The sequence below is a fragment of the Aphelocoma coerulescens genome, chromosome 4A, assembly GCF_041296385.1.
Source record: "Aphelocoma coerulescens isolate FSJ_1873_10779 chromosome 4A, UR_Acoe_1.0, whole genome shotgun sequence".
In the NCBI taxonomy this organism is placed as follows: domain Eukaryota; kingdom Metazoa; phylum Chordata; class Aves; order Passeriformes; family Corvidae; genus Aphelocoma; species Aphelocoma coerulescens.
In genome coordinates, this window is record NC_091018.1 from 19,089,907 (window position 1) to 19,103,120 (window position 13,214).

The 13,214-nt window shown below is 45.1% G+C and overlaps 1 protein-coding gene across 1 annotated transcript in view; it reads right to left on the bottom strand.

The window, feature by feature from the left end:
• The window catches only part of TRPC5 (transient receptor potential cation channel subfamily C member 5), a 63,726-nt gene that overhangs the window by 16,520 nt on the left and 33,992 nt on the right, over positions 1 to 13,214 (bottom strand). Inside the window, exons 4-6 of the mRNA XM_069014952.1 lie at positions 12,311 to 12,450; positions 8,053 to 8,375; positions 3,024 to 3,219 (exon numbers count right to left, since the gene is read on the bottom strand). Of these exons, the coding sequence (XP_068871053.1) occupies positions 3,024 to 3,219; positions 8,053 to 8,375; positions 12,311 to 12,450 (659 nt within the window). The remainder of the gene's footprint in view (positions 1 to 3,023; positions 3,220 to 8,052; positions 8,376 to 12,310; positions 12,451 to 13,214) is intronic.

Sequence of the window (13,214 nt, forward strand, 5' to 3'; positions counted from 1 at the left end):
CAATGCATAACATCCCATTGCATCCTGTGCTGCTTGTATAAAACATTCTGATCTTCCCATATTGAAACAGCACGAAATGTATGGAAATTTGGGGGATTGCATTTGGATTTTGTTTGCTTTCTTGGTGAAAGATGGTGTCTGCCATAACCAAACTACAGTTTGGCAAAAGAGAAAAATGGGCTGTCTGAAAATAATCGATATTGAAACTGCTTCAGGGCACTCCTAGAAGTATGTATTTATTGAAGTCTGAAATAGCTGAGGGAAAAAACCCAACAAAATTATGGCAGGAACGTTCTTCCTTCTCTGAGTCAAGAACCACTCGAAGCTGTGCAGAGGTTTTTACTCTTTGCTTGCCTTCCCCTGCCTTCCACAGACAGCGGTGGTTTCACGCTGTGCGCCTGCAGCACCTAATTAGCACCAAGCCCTGATCCCCAGACTGGGGAGACACAACGAAGGGCCAAGGAAGAGCAGCTCAGAGTCTCCTTTCTCAAACCTCCCAGCAGAAACTCATGTGTGTGTATATAGCAGAAAATCTGAAGAACAGCTGCTACAAATGCATTAGGTGTATTTGTCCCTGGAAGAGAGGAGGGGAGGAAGCCTGTTTGCACTGCAGCAGTGCCTGGAGCTCGTTAACAAACGGGATTAATGAAGATGTCCTCCCGACTCCACTGCAGGGGAATCAGCAGGCAGAGATGCACTCGCGTCTCATCCCCCACGTCTGTTTTATTTCTCCGCAGTGATGCTCGTGGCACAGGATTTCCTGCTGGTACACTGGAGAAGAAGACCTCCAACCCACCCCAAGGACTCCTTTCCCCTCCTTCCCCCCTGGAATGCTGTCATTCCATGTGTATCCAGTATAATATAAATACCAGGAGGAAGAAATGCCCAGTCTAGCGCCCAGCCTGCTGTGATTCAGCAGGGGGTGAACCTGATTAAGGGAGGTTAAAAAACTACCCACATTTGTAAAGCTCAGTGTTCATTAACGACTTGTTTTCTTCGGGGAAGCGATTAATTGATGTTTGCCCTTCGAAGACACATGAAGGAAATTCATCCCTCAGAGAAAGCATGCAGAAATGTAGTAGCCTCCAAACCCAAGCTGCATGCACTGCCCGGGAAGAGATTGGAAGTGACTGCCTCTTGCCTTCCAGGGAAATGTCACTGCTTTCGGGATCAGCTGCAGCGAGACAGTTTAAGTGACAAAGAAGCCTCCTGCAGCATTTCCAGTGTCATTTTCCCGAGCAGGGGCTCATGGTGCACGCTGAACTCTGTGCTTTGCCTCGGTTATCTGAGGAGTTCAGTCCCCTACCCCCGGGTCTGTCAAGGGCAGACTTTCTGATGGGGCCAGTCCCTGCTCCCAGCTGCTCCAGACACAAAACCATTGACACAACAGCCCTCTCTGGACCGTTCACTTCAGTTAATTGTTATGATGGGTCCCTCTAATTCATGTGGGATTGTGTGTAATGTGTCATTGCATCACTCGAATTATTCAGGGAAAGAATGATGAGTGGTTTGTGGCACAGTGAATAGCAAATACTGCTATTCTTATGCCAGTCTTAGGCTTGGGCTTTGTCTTAGTGACAAGCCTATTCCATGACAATAAAGGAAGGGGAATTGGAGAAAATGGCCAAGGAGAGAATCTTTGTTTTCTGTCCCTCATTCCAGTCCCCCTGGAATGTGAGGAGTAGCAGTGAACAAAGAGAAAGCACTTAAAGCATTGAAACAGACTGATAAAGCAGCGATGCCTTTGTGATAAACTGCTTTTCTGCTCATCTGGAAGGTCAGTGGTCCAGTTTTTCTCATACTTTTTACCATGATAAAGATCAGATGTCCAAAAGTATCAGCAATTTGACGGGTCTGTGCTCAGTTTGACCAAGTGAATTTAGGAGCCACTTGAATCAGCAGATAATCAACAACAGTTGTGGAACCTGTTCAAGAGAACAACTCAATACTCCCCTCTGTGCTTTAGCCAGGAAAGGAGCTCACCCACACATTTCCACAGAGACTCGTCCAGGAATTTGGGAATGGAAACAGTAGGAGAACTGGTGCTGGTTCTGTTTTTTCTCTGGTTTATCTTCTAGAGTAAATCAAGCGTCACCCAAAGCAGAGGAGGAAGCCTCTACTCTGCCTGTACCGAGTGACCGGCCAAGGACACAAACAGCTCCCCCCAGTCCTTTTCTGTTCCCAGATGATGCAGCAGTCCATCACCTCACCGTCTCCAAACCCATCATGATAGTGGTCAGAACTGGAAAGGAAGTGCCCACTGGTTTATCTGAAGTACTGTGCACACAAGATTTCGCTTGCTTCCATACTGTTCCTGACCTTAAGAGCCTTAAAATGCAGAGCCACGCTGCTTTAGCTTTCAGTCTGTTGACAAATTTAATCATCAAGGTACAGATTGGCTTTTGGGTACACAGAATGAGATTACAGTGGAGAAGCCAGTTTTGAACATTCAAATGAAAGTTCAGTTTAGTAAGGGCTCTACAGCCCTGAGCTGCCTCAACTCAGATCCATCCTGCACTGGGATTACTCAGGAAACTCAGATTATGGTTTTACAGCCAGGACACTCTGGTATTACAGATGGACATGATCTAATTTCAAGTGGGAAGACTGTGGAAAAAGAAATTGCAGGACTGGGCTCCCCATACACACGGTTTCACATGAGAAAACAGAAATAGGATAAAAAAAATATACCACAACACCCACCCCCCAAGTTAAAACCAAACATCAGGAAGCAGTGGGAAGGTTTCCCTTTATACACCCAAGATGGTCAGCAAGGTTACTCCACAGGAGGAGACAGGGGCAGATCACAGCCCATGAGCCTTTTCCAGCTAAGAAGCATTGCAAACAGAGCAAAACCTCCTCCGCAGGCATGATTCAGGCTGGTGAGCAGAAATCCCAACTACCTGCTGTCAGAAACTGGGGGCAGCAGTCTTCAGCATCCCAGAAGGTACCCACTTGCTTCAAGTCAGACAAATGAGGCACACGGGGAAAAACAACAGCAAAAAGAGAAGGAGGTAACTCACAGCAATGAGCTGGTAGGAGTTGTTCATCATGGCTATGAGCATGTTCAGCAGCACAACGAGGGAGATGACGTTGTAGGTCCCAAACATCGTGGCCCCAACAAATTCTGTGAACTCGTGTCTGGCTTTCACGTTGGTGACGTAGAGATTCAGCAGCCCGAACACAGACCAGAAGAGTGACTGGAGGGTCTCGAAAAGCCTGCAAAGAATGATGGATTTTTAGCTGGCTACTTGATGCTGGGGGATGGAAAATGACCTTCAAGGTAGGGATCACACAGATGTTGGGGGACACCACAGAGAAGCCACTCAGCAGAGCCTTTTATCCCTCTATGGGGACACCCTGTGCTCAGCCACAGTGACCCACCAGCCAGTGCATGTGAGAGTTGTCCCATCAACAGCATTTGCTGTCTGTCCAAGAGCCCAGTCCGTGTCCTTGTGAGATGCAGTGAGCAGAACTACCCTGAGGAACTCAAGACTCCCTTTCCCACTCTGCACACATGCAAAGAACAGCCACAATATATTCCATTTAATTAAAATTGCCATGCTGTGATACTGCTGTTATCCATAAACCCTCCTGTTTAATCAGTGCCTGCATCATTACCATGTCTGCAGGATAAATGCTCAGGGAACCCATCCCCAAGTACAGCGTGACTGCAGCAGTTAAACAGTGCACAACAAGAAGGCACCACGAGGTGGGAGATGGCAGAAATCACAGCCTCTTGCACCTTTTGCTCTGATACAGGCTGAGAGCTTGCAGTTGCTTCAGCTGCTGTGACCCTGTTTGCAGTGCACCTGCCCAAAAACTGCTCTGTTTGCAGTGCACCTGCCCAAAATGCTGCTCTGTTTGCAGTGCACCTGCCCAAAAACTGCTCTGTTTGCAGTGCACCTGCCCAAAAACTGCTCTGTTTGCAATGCACCTGCCCAAAAACTCTGCTCTGTTTGCAGTGCACCTGCCCAAAAACTCTGCTGTTTGCAGTGCACCTGCCCAAAAACTGCTCTGTTTGCAATGCACCTGCCCAAAAACTGCTCTGTTTGCAATGCACCTGCCCAAAATGCTGCTCTGTTTGCAGTGCACCTGCCCAAAAACTGCTCTGTTTGCAGTGCACCTGCCCAAAATGCTGCTCTGTTTGCAATGCACCTGCCCAAAAACTCTGCTCTGTTTGCAATGTACCTGCCCAAAACTCTGCTTTGTTTGCAATGTACCTGCCCAAAACTCTGCTTTGTTTGCAGTGCACCTGCCCAAAAACGCTGGTGGCTCTGAGTGGTTGGTGCAGCAGCTCTCACCCACCGCAGGGCAGAGTCCCTGAGAGAACCCTGCAGCCACTGCTCAGTAATGACTCAAATGAAAGAGAGTCATCACATTAATTCAGCTCAAGTGTTTCTCCTCTTTTGAAGCCTTCCTTGCTTAGATGAACTAGACCTGACCCCACTGAGCTGATGAGATCATCCCAGGTCTGTCTTTGCTTCAGCCACAGACAAGTGACCTTTTGCAATCACGTCAGATGTGTAATCAGCAATCTAAATAATTGCTCTATTTGGGCATCTTTGTTTTGGCTTTCCAAAATATGGCATTTATATCATCCAAAAATGACACTTATATGCCTGTTTAAGAGTTTCCATGTTGGCCTGAGGTCAGCAGATATTTTCAGATGCGACTACTAGATAAATCAATATGAATAATTCAGATGCTTTACTTGACATACCAGGAATCTGTTCTCTCATCATCTCCAGGCATTTGTTCACATGTATCCCCCTGCCTTATATGAGGATTTTGTTTATACTTTGTGGATGTAGCTTATGTTTTTCACTGGCCAAAATCATAAAGATGCTTTAAAGCACAAATCCTTTCTCCCAGAGCTCAGGGTGTTTGTCAGGCTTATTAAATAACTGAGATGGTAAAAAGGATTCACCAAAGAATGCCAAGCATTTCTACTAGAAGTGGTGGAATGCTGGCTGTCTTTTAAAATATTTATAATGTTTTTACTATTAACAGTAGAAGTACTGCTTGGGCTGTAGGCACAGGAGAGTTCCTGTCATTAAACTGAAATCAGTTCCAGAAGTGATCAATGTGTTGTTCTGGATGCACAGCATTAACCAGGTGTGTAATTTGGGTCCAGACTAAGGCCAGCATATTTAAATGTGAGCATGTCCTGACAAAGACACCAAGTGGTTCCTGCAGCTCTGCACAGCAGTAAGGCTCAGGTTTGAGGTCCTCAGTGTTTAATGACAGGATGGGCCCACAGCTTCTTTTCACAGTCCATATTTCCGGGGGGGTTCACACTTTCACACTACTTTGGAATTTTGGAAATTGTGATTGAGAGACTATCCTGTCCTGCTGAGTGTACTTTGTATCTTAACCAAACAGGAGAATTCTCAAAGCTCCACCACTCTCCATGGCAGCTCAGAGAGAGCAAGTGTCCCCTCTGCCACAGGAACCTGCATCCCAGGGGGAATGGCAGGGTGACCCTCCAGGGAGAAGGACACAGCAGGCAGGGAGGGAGCTGTGACTTCCTCCACCCCTTCCTCCTCTTCCTCATTCTCCTCTCCCTCCTTCAGTTGCCAGCATCACAGCTATAAACATATTTTCCAATCATCTGCCTAAGCAGCAGGCACTCTGCTTTCTGAGGGATGGCAAGGCCAAAGCAGAAATGCTTAAATTATTCATGACTTCCCCTCGTAGCTGTCACAAAGGAATATTACTTTTCCATGATCTGTGTGTGCAATGCAGAAAAATTCCTCACCGAGAAAATGTTAAAACCCACCCTTTGAGAGTAACAGGAAATAATGTGCCAGTAAACAGGTGTCACACTTGACACGAGCTGCACACACTCGAGGGGCATCCTCTTTCCTCCCCTTGCAGAATTAGAGCTCATTGTGTGACTGCCCAGGAATGCTGGTGGGAATCAAAGTGCACTGATTCAAAGCTTTTCAGATTTATTTCTTCATAAGGAATGAACCACAAGCAAAGTGAGGGTACCCAGCTCCAGCCTCGTTTGCTTCCCCCCCCCAACCCAGTATTTGGATCTGCAGCTGCTCCTTCCCAGCTGCTGCCCCATGCTGTGCATCTGTTCCCCAGCCAAATGTCAGCTTGTGCTGGGGGTGTTAATAACGACCATTTAAACTTTTAAGAACACGTTAAATAAATTTCTTAAGCGAGCCTCAAACAAAAAGTACCTGCAGAGTGTTCTGTCCCCTGCCAGGAGACCTCACTCCTAATGGATCCCCTCCCACTGGGATTTTGTTTTACACAAACCTCTGCCACAAAGGCTGAGCCCCCTCAATTTCCTTTCTGTGCTACATTCCCTTGGCAGGGGGTTTAAATGAATGTTGGGGTGGGAGAAATTGTGGTTTGTATTTAAGCTGATCTACACACTTTCTGCTAAGTGCTTCTTGTATAATTTTTAGCTGCCAAGACATTACACCTTCTTACAGACTTCAGGTTGGTTGGTTTGGGGTATTTTTTTCCTGCTGGCCCAATGCTCTTTTTCCTCAGTCAAATCCTGCTGTTGCTTTCTCCACTTACCTGACACAACGAAATCTGTAAAAAAATTGGTTTGCAGTGGTGACAGGCCCAAACCAGAATGCAGAACCAGACAGAGCTGTTCACCGCAGCTCCAGAGAAAGGCAGGATTTGGTACTGGATAAAATCCAGTGGGTTTGACCCTTCCTGAGGTAGAATTTGCCCTTTAACACACACTGTGCTTGCCAAACCTTCCTCCCTCTGGCTGCTGCATCAATAAGGACGCAGAAAAAGGAATAGTATTTGTTATTTATTTCCTTTGCAAGGGCAGCACGACACATTTCTGGGGCACATGAAGCAACTGAAACAGAAAAGAGTCTGAAATCTTCAATTCTGCTTCTCATCAGCACAGTGCAGGTCCACTCACGTCCCCCCAGACAGAGATCAGTTTCATGAGAAAATTAATCAAGCCTATGGTGTTCCTGCTCTGCAGAGGGAAATGGCACATGTCTGGTCTACCAGGTCATGATGCTCTTGAAGGATGGGCTCTATCCCATGAAAATTCCATGTTTCTTTCAGGAGAGAGCCCACAGGACAATGCTGGCGCCTTTCCTCTCCCAACCAAGTCATGTGGCCTCAGCCATCATCTGGTTTTGATAACGGTGCAAATACGTCCCAAATCCTTTCTTAACCCCAAGCCTTCAGCTGACAGAGGGTGGAGAATTATTGGGCATCATGACAAGTTTTATTTAATTTAGCCTGAAGTGGTGGACAACAGTTTTGTTTTGCTTGTTTGCAGGGCGTGGGCCTTTTTCTAGACCGTGCTTTATTTATTTCTCCTGCCATTGTGAGTTAAGTACTGTGCAAGCAGCAAGAACAATTGGGTGGGGGCTGATTATTATAATTATTTCTACTATTAGTAATTAAAACAAATACATCAGAAAGACAATTCATGTTATTTTTCAGCATGTGCTCTCTCTTTCAGCTCTGCCAGCTGTCCTCACAGCAATTTCCATGCCAGCCTCTCAGTAAAGTACCAGCATTCCCAGCAAAAAAAGGTTCTGCTGGGATTTTAGTCTGCATGGAAATCAGAGAAGCCTGCAACATCATGCATCCAGAAAAATGGTCTAGGTGAGATTGTTGTTATTGCTGCTGTATCACATTATTTATTAATACCTGTTTTTAATACGTTTATCTCTTATTCTCTACATTTTATTCAAGTTCCCCTCCTTTCTTCAGTACTGTGGCAAAAGGACACCTCCTTTCTCAAACATACTGAAATTGTGCATAGACATAATACGACTTAAGGTGCAGGATCATGAAGGGAAACTCCATGGTCCAGAACTAAAAGGTCTCCCACTGCCAGACCTAAGAGTCTTTGTGACAGCAGAGCTCAGCAGAATGTCTGCCCCACTTAACTCACACCTTTCCTGCAGAGCCAGCCACCTCACCTGGTATTTGCAAATGAATAAATAAAGGCTCTGTCAGTGCAGTGACAGGCAGCAGGCAAAGGCAGGGGAGAGAGGGGACAGGGGAAGCAGCCTCAGAAATAGAAAGGAGAGGATGTCTTACGTGGAGAAGGCATTGTTCTGCTTCTCACATCGGATCCCCTTGCAGTTGTTGGGTTCCTCCGAGGCACTGGTCTCGTAATAAAAATAAAGCTGGTTCAGTCCATTGGCAAAAGCCAGAAGCACCAGACAATAGATAAAAAGGAATTTGAGGATGTCTAGCAGCATGCGTCCCAGAGAAATCTGCAGGGGTCCCAGGTGCGAGTTTGCTGTAAACAGGGATATGAGACGCAGGGAACTCAAAATGTTGGATATTGCAAAGAGGGCTTCTGCAATGAGAGTCGGGTGCCACATCTCCCACTCCTCCCTCGGGCGAGAACCGTTGTACTGGAAGAAAGAACAAGGGTATGAAAGTGATTGTGTTGTAATGACTCTGAGTAACTCAGAGAGTCACACCTGCTGATTCTAACCCTTCACAGGTAAATCCTAACCAGCTACTGTGGCACAAGAAGGACTTTTAACCCCTTACATCTCAGCTGCTGTCAGACTCAGGATTCAGGACTGATTAGGGCAGAGATGAAGGTTTAGTGATGCTTTTTTATCAATTCTGCCTACTACATTATGATCCCCTGATGGTGAGAGATGTGGGACCAGGTTTTCTTTAGAGGCTTTGGGTATGCTGGCTGTTCTTAGCCTAAACTGAGAAATTTGAATTTCATTTGTTTTACTTTTGAGTTCACAGTCTGTGGGTTCCTTAGGTCCATGGGTTCATACACAATCTCCTCTTTCAACAGTTAAAGGGGTTCCGATTTTGGCATGTTCCAGATGTAAATTTCCAATTACTTTTGTTCTTTTTCCTCCTAAGTATGACTGCACATTATAAACAACGGCACATTCCAGGAACAATGGGAGGGAGGGAGAAGGAAGGGAAGAAGAAAAGCAATGAACTATTGGATGCTTTCCTTCCCATGTAATCTCTAAAAAAAAGCACCAGCAGCCCAGAACCAAAGGGCTTTCTTCGTATTAATTTTCTTATTAGTTAATTTGTCATGGCAATTTTAGGAGAGTTGCTAAAGCAGAGGTCTTAATTACAGCTGAAACACTGGGTACAGTTGAGTGCATCAATTACAACATTAACTGGGTTTGTAATGTAACTGTAAAAGCAGAAGCATTTTCTGAGCAAAGAGCAGCCAGATGCGAGCAGGTAACACAAAAGAGCTGGTTCTGTAAAATGTAACTGCTCTGGTTCTGTAAAATGTAACTGCTCTGGCTAAACGACAGTGGCACAGAGAATGGAGTCAAAGACATTTAACATCAAGGAGTAATTGTCCTTTTAACATTTGTCTCTGCTCATTTAACATGCATAGAAAGGCAAAGCTGCACTCACAATAACACAGCTAACACCATAACCAGCGTGTTTAGGGCCCCTAAAATAATTTTGGTACGTTTGAAAAGGAAATGGTACCAATATCACACTGACAGATGAGATTGCAGAGACTTTCTATTCAAATCTGAAGGTCCAATACACGAGCTCCCCGTTTTTTCAAGGGCTCAGCAAAACGTAGGTTGATATTTCAAACTGTCCCTCTGTATGAAGGAGATGAGACATGATACAAAGGCATTTCAGCATGACCTCGGATTGCTTCTGACATTTCCAAACTGTTCTTTATTACGTGAACATCATGGCCTGAGCCTGTTAACTTGATTTGAAGATGGGTCTTAAAATGCCTACAGACAGGCAGAGAGGTGAACTTTTCGTGGATATCCAGCAGTGGGGGTGGGTGGCTGGGATTGGGAAGCCTGGACAGCAGATTTGCACAGCTATTCCCAATTCTCTTCTGCAGGCTGGCTGGACACAGCAGCCCAGGGCCTCTCTGCTAAGGTTGAGCACAGATTGCACATAAAAATATGGGAAAAGGTCTTCTGTGTCCCACACTTATTTTTGAAGCAACTGGTTAAGGCTGTATTTTGGCCCTTTATAAACTGATGGTATCTCCTTGCTTGGCAAATAGAATCTTCAGAGGAGCCTGGCATCACAGGTAACAGAGAAACAGCAGATTTCAGAGTTACCTAAGGAAGCTGGGTATCTGGGAAGGCTGGAGTAGTTTGTTTTAATGTCTATTCAGAAGATGAAACACAGCAGAGATGTACACAGAATAGTACAAATAAATTACACCATGCTGTCACATTTACCCTTCCTCATTACACAATAATTCAATGCAGCAAATGAAAACTGATTAAGAAAGTATTTCTACCCTATAATTAGCCTGAAGATTCCATTGATATCAGACAATATGAGAGCCAGGTCTTGGAACCAGTCAAATCAAGGAGAAAAAAAAAAAGTCTTCACGTAAAAACAAGGATGGAAAACATTAGTGTCAGTATGCAATTTATTTTTTCTGCTATTTGGCAGAAAGTTAAATGTCCGTGTAATCCTTTGAAGTTCTAAGAAGTGTTAGAATATGGTATACTGGCGTATATCCCAGCCTGTTCCAGCTCAGGGCTCTTCTATAAATAACAAATCATGTTGCAAAATGTTTTGAAGCCATTATCAACGTTATAAACCCTCACGTTTCTGAGCACAGTGCAACCCGAGTGACACAGGGCAGAGGGAACTTCTGTGACCACGCGTTCCAGGAGTGCTCCCACAGAAGCTTTGATGCACCCTCTCAGAGCTGACACTGGCCCTCATCAGGAGCTGACCTGAGATCAGCCAGGTTTAATCCAAGAGGGTTTGATCTGGGCTCAAACAGATCTATTCCTGCAAACCCTCCTTTGTGTGCTGCTATATGGGGTTTTGTAGTTTACCTGCACGTTTCTGTAGCTCTTACAGGGAACACAAACAGAGCTGTACTGCCTGCCTTTGTACCTGTGCTTTGGCTGCGAGTTTAAATCCCAGTGTGTGACTGCATAAACCCGTGGATGCACAGCTCCTCTAGTAATTTGTGTGTGAGAAAGAACCAGATTGTTAACATTTTAAGATTTGTCCGTGCATTTTACCATTTCCAGCTTTTTTTTTTTTTTTGTATTGCTTGCAGTTTAAAGACCAACCTTTCAAGTCTGTAATTTCCTCCCTGGTTCTGAATGTTGGGAGAATAAAAGACATAATCTGTTCCTGCTTTGATGCTGTTACAGAGCTGCCTCTTCAGGGAGCAGCAACCAGCTTAAAGCTTTTCCCTTTGAAAAGCTGACTCACCACGACTGCAGCCTTCAGGATTTTACAAAGGCCCCATAGCAGGGCTGTTTGCATTTTGGAGTCAATGGGCTTTGTGATATTTTCTCCTCTTTCCCCCTCTGCCTGCTGGGCAGGACTAAACAGGGTTCCTCTGGGGAAGTGCTTGTCCTGGTTACTGGGAGCTGGGCTGTCAGAAGCAGAGCCTTTCCACCAGGGCAAAACTGGAAAGAGCAGGAGTGGCCAAGGAGCAGATCCCAGTAACTCAATTTACACCTGAGTAATTTCACTGACTGCAGTGAAACTGCTGCTGATTCATACCAAGGGAAGAAGTAGGCCAAGCACAAAGCTCCAGCTGAAGCCAAAGAGAGCTGTTGCATAAGGAATTTTACAGGATGCCTTTTGTGTCTTGTCTTTGAAAAAAGGGAGACAGAAGGAAAGTGCTTCAGGCCATCCCCTGGCTTCAAACCCTGTGCATATGCTAATCTGGAGCATCACAAGTTGATAAATGTGGAAGGTGCTTTTGAGGATGAGTTCTGATGTGCACTCTCCCCTCAAATGGAACATGACAGGGAAGAACCTAAAGGGTGTTAAAGCCCCAGCTTGCTCCTTTGTCATTTCCCTGCCCATAGGTTACATATTGAAGAACAAGTTGACCCCTTTCTATCAGATAGAAGCGTTTCTATCAGTCTTGCTCTTCTCAGTAGCCCTTTCACAAACTCCTGACTCTTAATCTCCAGATCTGTAGGACTACAGCATCTTGGCTCTAGAAGTTTTCAGGTAAGTTTTCCCTTGTTTTTCCTTTTTATTTAAAAGCCATGTTTTCCCTATGCATTGTTGAAGGAGGTCCAGTGCCAGCACAGCACAGGAAACAAAGTGCTTTGGCAACTGAGTAGCTACAAAAGGCACAGAAAGTGGAGAAATTTCTCCCCAGTGCCCAAACAATCTATTTAACTTTTAATCAAAGGGTCAGAATGAGCAGGATGTTCATTCTCCAAACAAAATAAGCTCTCCAGGTGAATTTTCAAAATTGGGCTGCTTGAAAAGCTGCTGTTTTCTTTGCTCTGTGATTTTGATTTGTACAGTTTGTACCCTGTGTACTACAGCCCTCACCAGCACATTACAAATTCCCTCCCCCAAGTTACTCTACCTTGACGTAGGCAACAATTTTGAGGGAGATAGTTGCAAGATAGAGGGAGTTCATTGCAAAATCCATCAGATTCCACCAGTCATGTACATACTCATTGAATCCACCATCCCACATTTCCTTGATTTCTCCCCAGATGAAACCTGTGGAAAGAAAGGGAGTTCATTGTCATGACAAGGCATTATTTGCCATTAAAGCTCTGTGTGTGTATATATGATGCAATACCAGACAATTTGACATTAACAGCTTGGAAAAAACGCCTCATCCCTCCTGCCTTCTACAAAGTACAATGCTGCTGATTATATTTTACAAGTCTGTGGGGAATGTAGTCTAGAGAGAGCTGAAAAAGACCTTGGTTTCCTACCCAGGGCTCCAGATATGCACATGAGGAGACTGCCTGAAACACATGTTATTTATAACCAGTGTGAGTGAATTGGCTCTGCTGAAATTTGTTCTACGTGAATAAACTCTTTAAGCAGCTGTATTTGGTAGAGTTTCTAATAGATTGTCTGCTCTTGCAGACACTATAAGCAATTCACTGCTCTGTTGGACAGCACTGATTTTCCCTGACTTTCTCTAGCAACACCAGAACCAGCTTCTGCGTGCCAGCACAGCTCCTCCCTGACCTGGAAATATCACACCAAAGAAGGAAGAAGCAGATCCATTCTCTGTGCTCAGCCAGATGTATTTATGCATCTTGCTGTACAAAAAGCCCACAGGGGATTATTTGTGAGGAAAGGTAAGACTCATCATGAAACAGGGCACTGCAGCCTGGCACCACATCCCTCGGCAGTGACTCACCTCATGTCAGATATGGCTGTGGGCTTTGTGAGGTGAGCGTTTGTTCCCAAGGATACGGCCAGAGTCCATCATCTCAACTCTGAAATGCCTTCTGGTGATAATTTTT